The sequence below is a fragment of the Vulpes vulpes genome, chromosome 9 (genome assembly GCF_048418805.1).
Source record: "Vulpes vulpes isolate BD-2025 chromosome 9, VulVul3, whole genome shotgun sequence".
NCBI classification, from domain to species: domain Eukaryota; kingdom Metazoa; phylum Chordata; class Mammalia; order Carnivora; family Canidae; genus Vulpes; species Vulpes vulpes.
The window spans coordinates 17636880-17655265 of NC_132788.1; the positions used below are offsets into that span (position 1 = coordinate 17636880).

The 18386-nt window shown below is 42.2% G+C and overlaps 1 protein-coding gene across 2 annotated transcripts in view; it reads right to left on the reverse strand.

The window, feature by feature from the left end:
* Positions 1 to 15377, reverse strand: part of ENTPD4 (ectonucleoside triphosphate diphosphohydrolase 4) — a 35699-nt gene extending 20322 nt beyond the window's left edge. The window contains exons 1-5 of one of the 2 annotated variants that reach the window (XM_026007917.2): positions 15129 to 15377; positions 6202 to 6300; positions 4788 to 4985; positions 4077 to 4282; positions 161 to 311 (exon numbers count right to left, since the gene is read on the reverse strand). In XM_026007917.2, the coding sequence (XP_025863702.1) occupies positions 161 to 311; positions 4077 to 4282; positions 4788 to 4985; positions 6202 to 6209 (563 nt within the window). In that variant the 5' untranslated portion in view covers positions 6210 to 6300; positions 15129 to 15377. The remainder of the gene's footprint in view (positions 1 to 160; positions 312 to 4076; positions 4283 to 4787; positions 4986 to 6201; positions 6301 to 15128) is intronic. The other variant, XM_026007916.2, reaches the window with a different exon arrangement.
* Positions 15378 to 18386: the final 3009 nt, after the last annotated feature.

Sequence of the window (18386 nt, forward strand, 5' to 3'; positions counted from 1 at the left end):
TGAAGAAAGAATTTTTAATGTCTTCCTTTTGGTGATAATAATAGAAGAGGAGGAAGAGAAGGAAAAGGGACAGGAAGAGGAAGGGGGGGAAATAAACCACCACCACCACCACCACCACCACCACGGCCATCCAGGCCTGGCCTGCCCTCTGGAGGATCACCTTTCAGGAAGGATTCTCATTCCAGCTGTGCAGAGAATGTAGAGAGGCGTTTCTTTGTGCTTTGCCCGTGGTATGTGCTCTGCAGCAAAGCTCAAAAGTGGAGAAATGTAATCACTGACTTTCTCCGGAGAGGTAGCAAATTCTGAAATGCCTATCGAAAAAGGACACTTCCATTAACAAGTAGACAGTTAATAAGTTATGTTTCTTCAACATGGCTAAATTGAGAGAAATTCAAGTTACAAACCACACTTTCCTAGTTTTTCCTGTATCCCTCTTAGCAAGAACTTCCACAGTCTTTTTGAACAGTAGTGGTATTAAATGTTCAGGCTTATGCTCTCGGTCTCCAAAGAAATGAGAACCATTTGAGCAACTACGTGTCAGACATTGGGATCAATTGCACATGAGCACATGCACCTGCCTTCAAGAACATGTTCCCATTTTGCTCAGGCAAGCTCACTCATTCCTACGACTGCCGCCACCACCTTTGTGTCTCAGATCTCCAAATCTCATCAGCAGCTACCAGGCCTTGTTCCCAAACTCCAGATCAGTATGTGGTAACTGTCCACTAGACATGACAATGTACTTGTCCTCACCAACCCTCAAACTCAACATATACACATACAAATCTGAGCTCAACTTCCACAGCAAATCTGTTCTTACTGCTTCTTACCACCATCACTAGCCAATCAGTGACCACCGTCACTAGCCAACCAGCAACCCAAGCTAGGATTCTGGATAAAATCCTCTCTCCAATATGTGCTCTGAGTGTCATTAATCGCCTCTCCCTGGTTCCTCTCACATTTCATTTTTCTTCCTCCTTTCTGGCAGTCTGATGCAACATATCCTACCCTCCAGTCTTGGTGATCCCTCGACCATTCCCACACAAATGGTGTCTTCAGGACTTCACATTTTAGATGTCTAAACATTTCTCATTTCACAGATTAGGAAACTGTGGATCCAGAAAGTTAAGTGATTTGTCAGAGCAATCAGCAGAAAATGGACCAAAAGCCAGATTTTTTTTTTTACTCCACAAACAATACTGTTTCGATAGACACCAAACCCCAACCTACCCAGAATCTATTAAGTAAGGAAATTATTCTAGAGCTTTGTTGAAATGCTACACATGAGAGTCCCGGCTTCATGACTGAGGAGTGCTATAAAAAGGTACTTGAATTTCTTTTTTTTTTTTTTTTTAATTTTATTTTATTTATTTATGATAGGCACACAGTGAGAGAGAGAGAGAGGCAGAGACACAGCCAGAGGGAGAAGCAGGCTCCATGGACCGGGAGCCTGACGTGGGATTCGATCCCGAGTCTCCAGGATCGTGCCCTGGGCCAAAGGCAGGCGCCAAACCGCTGCGCCACCCAGGGATCCCTTGAATTTCTATTTCAAATACTTTCTGTAGCATAAGAAAGAACCATGTTAAACCTGATTTTAATGAGTTTCTGGTGTATATCTTGGGATGATGTCCCAAAAGACAACTCCAAGGCATGAAAGATTTTATCTTATTTAATAACTAATGGAAGCTGGTATGTGAAGCTAGATGAAATACAATGTGCTTTATAGAATTTTATTTTTCAATTTTCTGGTGAATTTTTAATTTAATCAACATGACTTTAATCCTGAAAATGTTTCTACATTTTGAATACATCAAAATTGAAGGAATGAGGGGGCACCTGCATGGCTCAGTGGTTGAGCGTCTGCCTTCAGCAGCTCAGGTTGTGATCCTGGGGTCCATACTGGGATCAAGTCTCACATGAGGCTCCCCAGAGGGAGCCTGTTTCTGTCTCTGCCTCTGTCTCTCATGAACAAATAAAATCTTTAAAAAAATTTTTAAGGAATGGAATAGAAAACTAAAAATCCAAAGTCATTCACTAAGACTTCTAGAAAAAAATAATTTTTGTTCATGGAAATGTACTCTAATATCAAAATAATGCTTACATGAGAGATTCAGATTAAGTTCCCTCTCTTTAACCTGAGAAATGAGGTAGAGGTTCTGGATTTTCTGAGCAATATGCTAGTGCCCAGCTGCCCAAGCATCAAAGAACAATCAACTTGCTAAGGGTTTTCTGAAGAAGGAAGTGGGGCCTAAATTATTCAATGAAGAATGGGGAGGACTCAAAGAGCCCGTAGTCTATGTCATTAGGAACAATTTTATGAGGACAGGTATTTTATCATATTAAAACTGAACCACCTTTTCATTTACATATTTGAAATAGATAAGTGATTTTTTTTAATAAACATTCTCTAATATTTTACAAGATAAATTCCTTGAGTTGTTTGGGTTTAATATTTTACCATTTAACACCCTAGCAAGATGAAATAAAAGTGCTTAATCTCTATGAGGATCTGTGGTCCACTGTTTTATTTATTTTTTTAAGTTTATTATTTTAGTAATCTCTGCACCCAACATGGGGCTTGAACTCATGACCTTGAGATCAAGAGTCACAAGCTCTTCCAACTGAGCCAGCCAGACACCCAGGTGGTCCACTGTTTAAATCAGTGATTATTAACTATCAAGACATAAAATATCTATTCAAGGTACTCCTGGACACCTTCCGATTCTAATACTTCTTACAGAATGGCAATGCCAATGGAAATAATGTATGTACAGAAAAAGGCTGAGAACCACTGACTTAAATTGTTTAATGGAGAAAGCCAATCCCAATTTTACACAACACACTGTTTTAGAAACTGTGACATCTTTAAAAACTTGACATGATAACATCAGCTCTTTTAAGTTCTGCAGTCATTCTTATTTAATAATAATCTAGATGATTAGAAATATATTGGGAGGAGATGCCTGGGTAGATTAGTCAGTTAAGTGTATGACTCTTGATTTGGGCTCAGGTCATAAGATTGAGCCCTGCATTGGGCTCTGTGCTCAGCATGGAGTCTGCTCGAGATTCTCTCTCCCTCTGCCCCTCCCCCTACTCACACACATGCTCCCTCTCAAGTAAATAAATAAAATTTTTTTAAATAACAATTTATTTTTAATTTTTTTAAATTTTTATTTATTTATGATAGTCACAGAGAGAGAGAGAGAGAGAGAGAGAGAGAGAGAGGCAGAGACATAGGCAGAGGGAGAAGCAGGCTCCATGCACCGGGAGCCCGATGTGGGATTCGATCCCGGGTCTCCAGGATCGTGCCCTGGGCCAAAGGCAGGCTCCAAACCGCTGGGCCACCTGGGCTGCCCATATTGGAGCACTTTTTAAAAATGCGTCGAAAAAGATAATAACAATGTTTTATTTATTTTTTATTTTTTATTCTTATTATTTATTTATTTATTTATTTTTTAAATTTCAATTTTATTTTTTTTTTCAAATTTTTTATTTATTTTTTATTTTTTATTTATGATAGTCACAGAGAGAGAGAGAGGCAGAGACACAGGCAGAGGGAGAAGCAGGCTCCATGCACCGGGAGCCTGATGTGGGATTCGATCCCGGGTCTCCAGGATCGCGCCCTGGGCCAAAGGCAGGCGCCAAACCGCTGCGCCACCCAGGGATCCCTTTATTCTTATTTTTTAATAACAATGTTTTAGAGTCCAGATCTAAGAATTATCTGAATTACCCTGTTGTTAGGGATAGAGATCAACGACTACCAAATAGGAGGAAAAAAAAATCTCTCCATAATGAATGTCAACTAGCAAACACCTGAGTAGACACATGAGTAAGGCACTGTGATAAATGCTGCAGGACACACAAGACAGACATGGTTTTGGCTATTTTACAAGGAGTTAGTCGCCTCATGTGGGGTGGAGAAAGGAGGGGGAAGAAAGTGAAACGATGATCAGGTCCTGGCATGAGCTCTGGACAAGGGCAATGGCTATGGGCAAAGTGGAGGGGAAGGACATGAAAACCTGACAGAGAATAAAGGACAGAACCTGGTTACCAATCGATATTTATCCTTTACATACCGGGTTTTATTTTCATAACCACTGGTTTTCGGTTTTTATCCCTCATTTGTCTGATATCCAACAGATCATGAGGATTGCCGTTGTGCCTTGGCCAGCAATAGACGAATATTCGAGACCCACTACTACCACAGTCCACCACGATACCGTAGTTCACATTGGGGTTATTGGTGTCTGTCGCTTCAATGTCAGTAACTCGTGCCAAGTACCTTGTTTAGAAAAATGAACACATGCTTTATCTGAGACAGAGAATATTGCCCAAACCTTAAAAGAGCAAAAGCAAAAATAACTACCAAGTCAGTGAATTCTAAGCTGATCCACTATCACATTTTTACAACTGCCAAATGATTAAAGAGTCAAAAGAAAACAAAACAATTGATAGTGATAAAGATAATCCAAATGAGATACATAATCATTCCTTTTAAGAAGTTCAAAGAAGTTCTGAGAAGCAAAACTATTCCCAAACGACTGACATTCACTGAAAAATCAGCTTAACAGATATCACAGGAGAAGCTTATGTTTAAATCCTCTTACAATGTGGATTTGGTGGCTAATGATTAAACAGTTTCAAACAGTTTAATTTCGCATGCCACGCTGTAGTCAGTACAGATTCCTACAGCCACATGCTCCTCAAATTCCAACCTAATCCCCAAAGTCTTGAAGCTGTAAAATTGAAGGCATGGCACCCCATCTAGAAATGATTTTTTCTCTTACCTCTGAAACTTCTTGTCTCTGGATAGCCGCCCATACTTATTTCGGATTATAACAACAGAAAAGTATAAAAGCGAAACAGCAGCAGCCAGAATGCTAATAACAATAATCTGGCGTAAATTGGTATTCAGAATTCGCGGACACCCCACTGGAGAGATGCTAAAATGCCAGGAAGCAGGAAATAGACAGGAGATGCCAATCCTAAAATTCCAATAAAACAGATTTTAAAGCAAACTGCTCCCAAGAGGACTTTCCTCACCTAAATTGATCTCAAAGTAAGATATCTGGCTGGGGCCACTCATTCCCCTGCTGGGAGGTATCTGTATGCCAGCATCTTCCTTATTGCTATTTTGCTATTTTACTCAGTATAAGACTACATGAATGAGAAATACACCCTGATGGTTATGACATGTCTATGTTTTTCCACCTTTCCTGACAATAGTATGTAGATTATTATTCATACCCTGCTTTGCTCAAAAAAAAAAAAAAAAAGAGAGAGGACAGAGACGAGTAAATTCAATGTAATAAATCTATAAATCTATAATGAACTCAGGTTTCAGGGTGATGAAACCAAAAAAACAATTCAGTACAAGGAAATACATGTAATAAGAAAGGCCCTGTAAAGGTTGCCCAGTGGCCAAAACCTTGTCCATTAGATTAGAAACATAAAAACAGCTCAGGAGGAGTAAGACTTTTTTCAACATTGAATTTCAAGGCAAATTTCTCCCTGATGATTCAGTGAGAAAATGGGAGAAAATCAGGATCTTTAATAACATCCCCAGAATAAAGGCACAAAGTGAGTTTTGCATGTCCTGTGTTTTTGGGATTATTCCTGAGACATTTTAACAAATAAACACTTTTCTTCTGTTTATGCCAGGAATAACGGATTACTGTGGGGCTTAAAAAAACAAAAAAACAAAAAAACAAAATTTGCTACTTTTAGAGTAGATGTTAAAGTTTTGTGGTTAATTTCTACGTTCTTCCCTTTAAAGGGTGCTTCCTGGACTAAAATACCTCACAGAAAGGGGAGATATCCTGCTAACCCAATGGTGTTCACTTGTAGTTTCTAGTCTCCATGTGGGTTCTTGGGCCACTTCCACAGAGGCTGCCATCCCCTGCCCACACCTCTGAAGCTTACAGTTATCTTGCAGCTAGTACAGCCTCTCACAGATTCCCACACACGTGCCCTTCACAGTAAACTACTTTAAAAGCCCCATAGAATCTATCTGGCACAACTACTTTCTGTAACAGGCACCCCAATGAGGCCTGGAAGAACAAAGGTATTAAACACAAGTGTAGCATAACTTTGAACCCTTTTCACTTGGAACCTAGATTTTTTTTTTCCTTTCAATATCTGTTTCTGTGGCACCAAAATCTTGGGTTTTACAAGTGCCAGTGATTAGACACCATCACTCACCTCCCCATGCTGACGGGTCAGAGACCAGGCAACGTTCTAGGAGTCAGTCCTCATATACCATTACAGACATAATGGGGTCCTCCTGGAGTTACAGACCTCCTGTTCCAGAAAGTGAGAAAAGTCACTAAGATGGCACAATTCAATGTTCTTTTACAAAGTTCTTTTTATGTTCTTTTACAAAGTATGTGTTGTTGTTGTTGTTTTTTAAAGATTTTATTTATTTATTTATTCATGAGAGAGAGAGAGAGAGAGGCAGAGACACAGGAAGAGGGAGAAGCAGGTTCTATGCAGGAAGCCCAGTGTGGGACTCAATCCCAGGACCCAAGGATCATGCTGAGCCGAACGAAGGCAGATGCTCAACTGCTGAGCCACCCAGGTGTCCCCCAAGTACGTGTTTAAATCCAACCACACAAAATCTGGTGCATGATCCTTGCAGTGAAGCTGTCATAAGGATTTATCTTGAGCAACACACTTCTCAGTCAATTTCACATTGTCAGGGATATAGGCCTAAATCAAAAGAGATCCTAACAGTCTGGTGCTAGCTAGTGGTAGCTACCTAAAAGCCATCAGTACCAAAATACCAGGTCATCAAGGAGGTACTGAATTAAGGAAGACTAGGGGTAGAAGTAGGAGGTAGGCAGGGGTAGGAGGTATGATTCACTCAACAGCAATCTGAAATACTGACTCATCTGATAAAGGTCTGTTAGACCTCTCTTATGCACAAAGTACCATGCAAGTTACTATGTTCCTAGTCAGCTCTGGTGTTCTCACAGCTACTGCATCTCACTCCTCCAGCCCCGAGGCCTCAAATCACAAAGCAAACAAGGGAAAACTGGGGCTTAAGCCAGGGCCTTCTGATCTACTGGATCCAAAGACTGACATCGTCCTTGGTATTGCTGCTTTACCTCTTCCAGGCATCTCAAGACAGCTGTTTCCCTTTGCTGGCTTCCTAGCCTTTGAACAGATCCTTCTCAGGACTCCCTTCCTCCACCCTACATCTACTTCCTAAAGGCCTGTCTGCTCCCCCATGCCCTGAGCTTCTTCCTGGCTTGGCTCTGCTCTCTCCCAACTCTGACTCTGCTCCTGGTCAACCTCACTGATGGTTTCAATTAACAGATCACTGAAAAACTTCTTTCCCCATTCCAGGCTTCTGAGCTACAGATACAGAGATCTTCAAGCACCTACCAATACCTCCATCTGAGCACTGCATGAAAACCATTTCTAAAACCACACGCTTAAATCACAGTCTTTGCTCCCTTGTCCCTCATCCTGTCTCGCTTTGCAGTCTCAGTCTCAATTCCACCAAGCTGCTCAAACCAGAAGCAAGGGAGCCAGGCCTGATCCCTTGTTCTTCTTCACTTTCCACAGCCAGTTTGTTACAGACTCCTCCTCCCATTTTTTTAAACCTGTTTATCTAAAATCTCTTCCTCTTCTCAACTCTTGCCTAGCCTATCAGAATAGCAGTCTAATAAGTTAGTCTCCTACCTGCAGGATCAACCCAGTGGCTCTCCAATTCTTTATCTAATACCTTCAGGCACAGATTCTTCACCTGAAGTTGACACTCACCCCGTCCCTGCTCAGGTCTGTGATCCTGTCGCTCTCCTACTTGAAATCCTTCAGTGGCTTCCACTGCCAAAGGCTTTACTCTGACTCTTGTGGCCCACAGGACCTCACCACCTGTCACTGTTCTGATCTCATCATCCACTTTCCCTTTTCACCCCATACCAGCCATACTGGCGCCCTGGCTATCTTCAAACATGCCAGGTGCTGTCTGGATTCCGGGCCTCTGAACGTGCTACTCCCTCTGTTTAGAAATCACCTGTGCAACTCACTTTCTCACTACCCCCCTCCAGGTTTTTATTCACTGTCACTGTCTAGGGAGGCCCTCCCTGGCCACCCAATCTATCATTGCAAGCTGTCCCCTCCACCTATCTCTTTTCTTTATTTTTTTTCCCTTAGCTTTTACTTATTTATTAAATAGTTATATAGACCTTATTATGTGCCAGGCCCTGGTTACTCACAAATATTAATTTATTCCTCTTGATGACCCTAGGGTAGACACTATTTGTATAGCGTTTTACAGATGAGGCAGAGAGCCTAAGTAACTTGCCTAAGGCCATGCAGCCAACAAAAAAGTATCATATACAAAAAAGCGGAGATTCTAGCATGAAAACCCATACTATTATCCTTGTCCTCTAACATGCTGTGTATGTGTGTGTGTGTATGTTTGCATTTCTCTTGCTCATGTGTCAAGCTCCACAAGGGGCCAGATTTCTGTCTGCTTGGTTGACTGCTGCATTCCCAGTACCAAAAAACCCCTAGGAAAGTGTCTCGCAAAAAGTCAACTGGGAGCCAAAAAGGTTAAGAATTTATACACTAGAGTGATCTTTCCAAAACAACCGGGAATCCTGACACCTCCTCACCTCCCAACTTTTCTTTCTCTTTTCTTTTCTTTCTTTCTCTTTTCTTTCTTTCTTTTTTCTTTCTTTTCTTTTTTCTTTCTTTCTTTCTTTCTTTCTTTCTTTCTTTCTTTCTTTCTTTCTTTCTTTCAAGATTTTATTTCTTTATTTGAGAGAGAGAGCTCAAGCTCAAACAGGGGTAGGGTAGGAGCAGAGGGAAAGGGACAAGCTGACTCTACTCTCAGCACAGAGCCCAATGTGAGGCTTGATCCCATGACCCTGAGATGATGACCTGAGCTGAAATCAAGTCGGATACTTAACAGACTGAGCCACCCAAGCACCCCATTTTTTTCCACCTCCCAACTTTTCTCTCCCACTCAGGAAGAAGTCCTAACTCCTTAGGGTAATAAAGGAGGGCTCTCATGGTCTTTTAGTCTTGTGCTGTTCAATAGGGTAGCCATTGCATATGTGGCTATTTAAAGCAATTAAAAAGAAAAATGCAGTTCCGCAGTTGCACTAGCCACATTTCAAGTACTCAACAGCCACCTGGAGCTTCTGCATTAGACAACACTGATCCTGTCCCAGTCTTTCTAGTCCTATCCCGACAGACTAGACAGATACGTACCCTATGCTTTAGCCATACTAAATACAAGCAGCGAGTCACTGAAATGCCGCACATTCCTCTGCCTTTTTAGAATGACTCTCTTTCAGGTCCATCTGTTGGTGTATTCCTATGTATTCCCTGTGACACAAGTCAGGCGCAATTCTTCCGTGAAAGCATCCCTAGTCCTCATGTCCCCAGAGTGTTTGCTCATCACAGTAGTTGGCTACAGGATTATACTGGTAGTTGACTTATTACATGGCAAGCCTCTCATTGGCAGAGGCAGCCTCTTAGGCTTCTGTTTCCCCAGTGACCAGTGCCTGTCACAGGAGTGATGAGCAAGCACTGTCTGCTTCATGGATGGCTGGGAATAGGAGATATAAAGATGAATCAGGTATGGATCCAGCTCTGAAATAAGTTCTGTCTCTCTCTCTCTCTCTCTTTTTTTAAGATTTTATTTATTCATGAGAGACACAGAAAGAGAGAGAGGCAGAGACACAGGCAGAAGGAGAAGCAGGCTCCCTGCAGGGAGCCCAAGGCAGGACTTGATCCTGGGACTCCAGGATCATGCCCTGGGCTGAAGGCAGGCGTCCCCTGAAATCAGTTATAATGCAGTACAGGGGATAAAACACACACGCACACACACACTCACACACTTACAGTAAAAAAGTATTAAAAATGCCTACCTGACAAAGAGGGAAAATCACTTTAATTAGTTCAGGTTTCAAAATGGTATCCTTATTGTACCATGTACCAAGAACTTGGGACAAATGATACCGTAATTTAAAAATTTACACAAAAAAGAAAAAGATGTCAATTACTGAGATGTTTAAAAGAATTTTCAGATGTTTTTATCACGTAGTTATCTTGATATACTTCATTTCTTTATGTTTAAAGAAACATAAAGAAAAATAAGACTTCACCACTCTCAGACTGGTGGAGATTAAAGTCTGACAATACTTAGCTAACAAAGGGGAGTACTGTTGCAGAGAATCTTAATGGGTATTAACCTCTGGGGGCATATGGATAACATATATGAAAATACTAAACATGCTTACTCTGTGCTCTATCACACAGAAATTCAATCTTAGGGAATAATAGGGTAAATTCACTAAAATATGTGTAAAGAAATTCATGATAGTATTGGGTATAACAGCATAACATGGCTACCAATGTACATTATAGGGGTTGGGATAGATTACACATGGTCTATTTCTGCAGCGGTGGAACATGATGTGACTATTAAAAGTGATGATGCAGATCTGTATTTATTGACATGGAAAGATATCCATGATATAGTAAGTGAAAAAAACATACCACATATAGAGTGGGGAAATGGAAGGACAGAAACCAAAATCTCAACAATGGTTGGCTATTGCTAAGTAGTGGATTAACGGATCATCTATTTTCTTCCTTAGGTTTGCCTTTCTTAAAGGGCATATATTAATTTTATCAGCAGAAGAGACACAACTATTTTTAACAAGATTCAACTGATGAATCTCCAGTTTCTAGCATCAAATCCTCTTCTGGATACCTCAAGAAAGCCTATTTAAAAACTGTGACATAGGAATTTGACTCTGAACATTTTAAAAAATCAATAATTATGTTATAGCTGAACTAAGAACAAAAGAAAAGAATGTTCTAGTTAACAGCTTAAAGTCAAGGTCCTGGGGGAAGAAAGATCTCCAATGGTGGGTGCCTGGAGGCTATATGAAGGGCACAGAGGAGTAACAAATGTGGCTCCAGATTTCAAGGAGTTTCCAGACTGGTTACAGAAAAAATTCCAATACCCAGAAAATAAGAGAACAACAGAAGGCAATGTTAAATTATCCAGACTCTTGCTGTAACAGTTTGGAGAAGAGCACAACGAGGCTAGGGAACAGGAAGATTCTTGGAGGTGAGAGGTACACTTTCAATGGAAGAAGGGAAAAGAGAACATTTTTCAAGGAAGTTGCTCTGTTTAGAACAATCGTAGCAAACTCGGTAAACGTTATTTAATCTGATGTTTGTCTCAGAACTTTTTTTTTGAGATATGCGAGGATTTTGACAAAAAGGATAAATAGATATTTTTCTAAATGACAACATTTGTGGTTAAAGACAGAGGAAAATAGGACAGCTTATAAACTGCTGAAGCAATTACTTTTTTTTAGGACAAAAGTATGGCTGAATATTACCCAGAGTCAGCAATATGGTAATTTGATCTCAAAATGTAAACTCCAATTGTATTTGTGGCTAAGAATTTTGGCACCAGGGTTTATGAAGGCAAACTCTAATGTTACATAAAACTGCCATGTTTTTAAAAGGCCTAACTTGTGTTAGACCTACCACCAGAGAGATGTATTAACTCAAGGTTTCAGCTAGTGGGGGGCCCTCCTTAGCTGAATATTCTCTGTGGAGAGAAGCTAGTGGTCTCTAGTGGTCATGGTTCAATGTCTTTGGCAGCTTCTCACTGTTGGTCCTAACTGTTGTATGTAAAAACAACTTCAATCAACTGCAAAGTGAAGTGGCTCTTCTGGTGAAAAATGCAGCACACAACGAGACAGACATTATTAGCAAATTCTCAAATCACAAGCAAACAAAATCAGACAAATGAGACTCTGGAACAGCTAGATAGACCTCTGAGTAAGAAAAGGTAAGATGACATGAAGAAAAGAATGATCTAAATATCAAGATTACAAGAGGACCTTGAATAATCAAAGAGGTCCACAAACACTTAGGCAGAACTTTGTAAGAAACAACTATTGGTGCGCCTGGTAGGTTGAGTATCCGACTCTTGGTTTTGGCTCAGGTCATGATCTCATGGGTAGTGGGGCGGAGCCCTGCAGTGGGCTCCGGGCTTGGCAGAGAGTCTGCTGGAGATTCTCTCACTCTGCCCCTCCTCCTTCTGTGCATGTGTGCTCTCTCTCTCAAATAAATATATACATCTTAAAAAAGAAAAAGAAACACCTGTCTTGGGAGAGTGAGAAGCCAAAGCAAAGAGCAGGATGCTACGCTTCACTCAGTTGTGGGGAAAGACATTAAAATAACAATTTATTCTTTGTTTCAAGAAGAATGCTCTTAGTTGCACTTATGATCTACATTTTATCCAGTATTTTTTTTATTTTTTCATTTTAAAGATTTTATTTATTTATTTATTTATTTATTTATTCATTCATTCATTCATGAGAGACACAGAGAGAAAGAGAGGCAGAGATACAGGCAGGATGAGGAGCAGGCTCCATGCAGGGAGCTCAACGCGGGACTCGATCCCTGGTCTCCAGGATCACACCCCGGGCCAACAGTGGCACTAAACCACTAAGCCATCTGGGGCTGGCCAATTTTCTCCAATATTTATTTTAAAAATTTTTATTTCTGAATAACGAGTCCTATTCAAAGTTCCTCCTACCTTTATTCATTTGCAAAATTCTGGATCTTATTTTATTTTATTAAAGATTTTATTTTATTTATTCTTGAGAAAGAGAGAGAGAGAGGGAGAGAGAGAGGTAGAGACACAGGCAGAGGGAGAATCAGGCTCCATGCAGGGAGCCCGACGTGGGACTCGATCCTGGGACCCCAGGATCAGGCCCTGGGCAAAGGCGGCACTAAACCGCTGAGCTACCGGGGCTTCCCTGGTCCTTATTTTAAATGACCTTTTTCTGGTCACACTTGTCCTGCATCCCTTCTGCAGTTTCTGAAATCTGCAACTCTGACTTTCCTCAGGTTCCAATTCCACATCCTGAGCTTACTGACACCCTGTTACTGCAACGTGTTTAATCCAAGTCTGGGGTCACAATCTTTTGGCAGAAACTATGACCACCTTCCAAATTCTCCAGGCCTAAGAGAGGTATCACTATCGACTGGGGTCACCTGGTTCTTAACCTTCAATCCTGTTTATTTGCAATGATATTTTATCATTCATTTGGGGCCTGACAAATCTTTTTCAAACATCACAGTTAGTTCACACATCTAAAATCACCACAGCAGACATCACTACTTCAGGATAGATTCTAGGTAGATCACCTACCTTCGACCTTTACCCTCAACACCACACTTCAGAAATACCTGTGTAAAATGCTACCTTCAAAATATGATCAGCTCAAGAAACTTCTGGAGACTATGGCTCAACACCAACTTCCTGTGTAGCATCTGAAACCTTAACATTCATCAACTGGTACCATCTAATTTTATCAACTTTTTCTCTCCTCAGCCCCAAATAACATCTCTCTGCTCTAGTGAGGTGGGTCCCTTGTTGCCCACATACACTCTTCTCATTCTTGCCTCTGGCCTTTACTAATATCACTTCTCCTAGTATGTCCTACTCTTGATATTACACTTCTTTCAAAGCCCTGGTCCAATATTTTTCTTTGACAAGATTTAACCTGTTTTACTTTCTATTGTTTTCCCACATTCTGAACCTTCTCTTTACTCAAGTGTAGTTTATTTTATTTAATGTTTTCCTGTTTTAAAGTAGGCTTCATGCCCAAAATGGGGCTTGAACTGATGACCCTGAGATCAAGAGCTGCATGCTTTAGTGACTGGGGCAGGCAGGCACTCCAACTGCAGTTTATTTTAAATAAACATGCTGAATAAATATGTATAGAATATAAATCCTGGCAGTCTGGGTGGCTCAGTGGTTCAGCACCGCCTTCAGCCCGGGGCCTGATCCTGGAGTCTAAGGATCGAGTACCACGTCAGGCTCCCTGCATGGAGCCTGCTTCTCCCTCTGCCTGTGTCTCTGCCTCTCTCTCTCTCTCTCTCTCTCTCTCTGTCTCTCAGGAATAAATAAATAAAACCTTTAAAAATATATATACATATAAATCCTTAGATCAACTTTACTTTTTTTTTCTTCTTTCTAGACTATAGACACAGGAGTTGAGATCAAGCCTTCCTATTACACCTGGAAGAATGTAAACCGTAGATACAACATGCAACAAACAAAAGTGATAAATCAATGTTAAGGTTAAACACAAAGAAATCATTAAACTACTAATGCAAATTAGCACCCCATTCTAAAATTCTGCTATGTGTCAAACTGAATAAACCTAATACAAACACTAGGTAACAGCAAACACAAGATAACACAAAGATATGATTCTTTCAAACCTCCGAGGCTGGGAAATTTTCATTATGCAAATCGAGACACGGTAAAGGCAGACATGTGAAATTAAATTAGCGATCTGGGTCTCTAATTTAGAATTCTTTAATAATTTCTAGTTTATAAAAAAAATAATAATAATTTCTAGTTTATCTTCTAGCATCGAAGTCCCAGATCTGTAAAGCATCTCTTTCCTTTCCTGATAAATGCTCTCTGAAAATGCCCTGCCCCAGCGTTCATCTAAATGGGGTCCGAGGACCCCTGCGAGTTCTGGGGTATATTCGAGAGAATGAGACCGGTCCCCTTAAAAGGTGTCCACGCATCACTCGAGTTTGAGAAACGCTGCTCTATCACTGTATTGCCCAATTAGTTCCATTTGTCCAAGGAGCAATCTAAAGCATGAAACTTGGTAAAAGCAGAGCACAGCAAGACCGAGGCTGAAAGCACCAGTGTTCGGACGGGGCGGCAGGCAAGAACCAGTCGGTCCAGCATCCCCTCTCCCCGGCCAGGTCCCTCCCGGTGGGGCCAGATCCGCCCACGCCGCGAGGGAGCGAGGGAAAATCCAGCCGCCGGTCACCGGAGGAGGCGCCACAGCACGACGCCAGTTTCTCCGGCCGGGGGCGGGGGGAGAGCACCTGCCGCCCGGGGTCACGGGGGCTGACCTCCGGGGCGCCCGGATGTGGCCGCGCGGCCCGGGCGGCGGGGGCTGCGCGGACGCAGGCAAGACCGCCAGTAGGGGCCGGGGGGCTCGTCCGCGGCCCTCGCCGCCACGCCGGCCCCACACTCCGACCGTCCCAGCCCGGCCAGCAGCCTCCCCGCCCTCTCCTCATCCGCGCCGGTAAGGCCGCCTCACCTGCTCGGCAGCGCCCGATTCGGCGGCCGGGACTCCCGGCAACGGGAAGCTGCGAGTGGAGGGCATCACGGACACCGCGGCGCGGCGGCTGCAACACGGACCCGGCTTCCTGGAGGCGCCGGTCCTTTCCGGGAGCCGAACGGCCACCTGGCGCCGGCCCTTGCGCGTCACCACCCGCGCCGGGAGCGCGCACGCCGGGGGCGGGGGCCTGCGCCGGGGGCGGGGGCCTGCGCCGGGGGCGGGGCCTGCGCCGGGGGCGGGGCCTGCGCCGGGATGACTCGCCTGCAGCGCTGCGCTGTGCCAGTGAGCCTGGGAGCAGTCCTTGCCAAAAGTGACAGTGGTGTCGCAGGAGTAAGGGGTAGTGCAGCTTGGTTACCGCCCCTGGTAGCTGGTCTGGTAGTCAGCCAGCCACAGTGTGCTTACCACACCTCGATTATCTTTCCTTTGTGCTCCCAAGGATTATGGAAAATAGCCCTTGAAAATCTAAGAAGAGGGGATCCCTGGGTGGCTCAGTGGTTTCGAGCCTGCCTTCAGCCCAGGGCGTGATCCTGGAGACCCGGAATCGAGTCCCACATCAGGCTCCCTGCATGGAGCCTGCTTCTCCCTCTGCCTGTGCTTCTGTCTCTCCTAAGTAAATAAAATCTTAAAAAAAAAAAAAGAAAATCTAAGAAGAACCAGGCACTTTTACTCAACTCGACATATTTACAACTTTACTTTTTTTTTTTAAGTTTTAATTTTTTAAATGACTTTATTTATTCATGATAGACGCAGAGAGAGAGGCAGAGGGAGAAGCAGGCTCCATGCAGGGAGCCTGACGTGGGACTTGGTCCCGGGTCTCCAGGATCACGCCCTGGGCCAAAGGCAGGTGCCAAACCGCTGAGCCACCCAGGGTTCCCCTTACGTTTTAATTTAAATTCTAGTTAACAAACAAGGTAATATTAGTTTCAGGTGTACAATCTAATGATTCAACCATTAAAATTCCAGAAGAGAACACAGGCAGTAACCTCCTTGACATCTGCCATAGCAACCTATTACTAGGTATGTCTCCTGAGGCAAGGGAAGCAAAAGCAAAAATAAACTATTTGGACTTCATCAAGATAAAAAGCTTCTCACAGCGAAGGAAATAATCGACTGAATTAAAAGGCAACCTATGGAATGGGAGAAGATATTTGCAAATGACATATCTGATAAAGGGTTAGTATCTAAAGTATATGAAGAACTTATAAAAATCAACACCCAAAAAAGTGAATAAGCCAATTAAAAAAGGGAGAAGAAACAGATAGTCATTTTTCCAAAGAAGACATCCAGATGGCTAACAGACACATGAAAAGATGCTCACCATCACTCATCATCAGGGAAATACAAATCAAAACTATGATAAGCACCACCTCACACTTGTCAGAATGGCTAAAATTAATAATACAGGAAACAACAAGTGATGGCAAGGATGTAAGAAAAGTGGAACCCTCTTGCACTGTTGGTAGGAATGCAAAGTAGTATACCCACTCTGGAAAACAGTACGGAGGTTTCTCAAAAAGTTAAAAATAGAGCTACCCTACCCTGATCCAGCAATCACACTACTAGGTATTTACCCAAAGAATAAAAAAATACTAATTTTAAGGGATACACACACCCAATGTTTATAGCAACAATGTCTACTATTGCCAAAATATGGAAATAGCCAAGTGAATGGATAAAGAAGATGTTATAATGAAAAAATATTTGAAATCAATTAACTAAGTTTCTACCTTAAGAAGTTAGTATAAGAAGGGTGCCTGGGTGGCTTAGTCAGTTAAGCGTCCAACTCTTGGTTTTGGCTCAGGTCATGATCTCAGGGTTGTGGTATCAGGCCCTGTCACTAGGCTCCATACTCAGCAGGGAGTCTGCTAGAGATTCTCCCCCCCCCCCACTCTGCTCCTCTCTAGCTCATGTGTGTTCTCTGTCTAAAATAAGTAATAAATAAATTTTTAAAAAAAGTTAGGGGAGCCCCAGTGGCCCAGTGGTTTAGCATCACCTTCCACCCGGGGTGTGATCCTGGAAACCTGGGATCGAGTCCCACGTCAGGCTCCCTGCATGGAGCCTGCTTCTCTCTCTGCCTGTGTCTCTCTCTCTCTCTCTCTCTCTCTGCTGTCATGAATAAATAAATAAAAGCTTTAAAAAAAAGTTAGGGAAAAAAAGCAGATTTTATCAAGCTTTTAAGAAATCTTATATAAATTACCAATCTTACATAAATCTTATATAAATTCAGAGAAATTGAGGAGGAGGGAACACTTCCTAACTCACAATATAAGGTCAAAACGATCCTGATGACAAGAAACAGAAAGGAAAGAAAATTACACATCAATTTCTTTTATGAGTACAGGTGCAAAAATTCTAACAAAATATTGGCAAATCAAATCCAGCAATATCTAGAAAAAGTATGACAGCTTAACCAAGTGGAATTGCTTCAAGAAATGCAAGGCTGGGGCATCCCAGGTGGCTTAGTGGTTTGGTGCCGCCTTTGGCCCAGGGTGTGATCCTGGGGACCTGGGATCGAGTCCCACGTCGCTCCCTGCGTGGAGCCTGCTTCTCCCTCTGCCTGTGTCTGTCTGTCTCTCTCTCTGTGTGTCTCTCATGAATAAATAAATAAAATCTTTTAAAAAAATGCAAGGCTGGTTCAACCTTTTAAAAATCAGTTGATGTTATTCATTACATAAATGGTGTACAGGAGACAATTCGTATGATTCACACTATCTCAATCCACGTAGAAAAAAAACATTTGACAAAACTCAACACTCATTCATGATTTAAACCGAAAAGCTCTCATCAACCGTGAAGAGCATGGTCTTCCTCAGTTTGATAGGAAGATCTACAGAACTATAGCTAACATGACTGTAAGAGTGAAGAACCTTGTTATCTATTTAGTATTTTTAAGGTATTAAATGAAAGTTTGGGAGAGAATGTGACATCTGGACTGCAGAAGCCATCTTGCAACCACGAGGCAACAGTAATGAGAATAAGATGGCAATACTAAGTATGAGGATATAGAAAGGAAGGGTTGCTGGGTCCGTCATGGCATCATGAAACTAAACTCAGCTATTGGGTTCACCTCCTGACTTCCTGTAATGAGAGGAAAATAAAACTTTTATTTGTTTAAATTAGTTTTGACTGGTCTTCCATTACTTACTGTTAGGTCTTTATTTGTGGACTGGTTGACTGAAAACTAGAAGGTCCATCAAGAGGTCTTATTTTCCAGTTGCCTTTTTCTTTGGTTAGTTT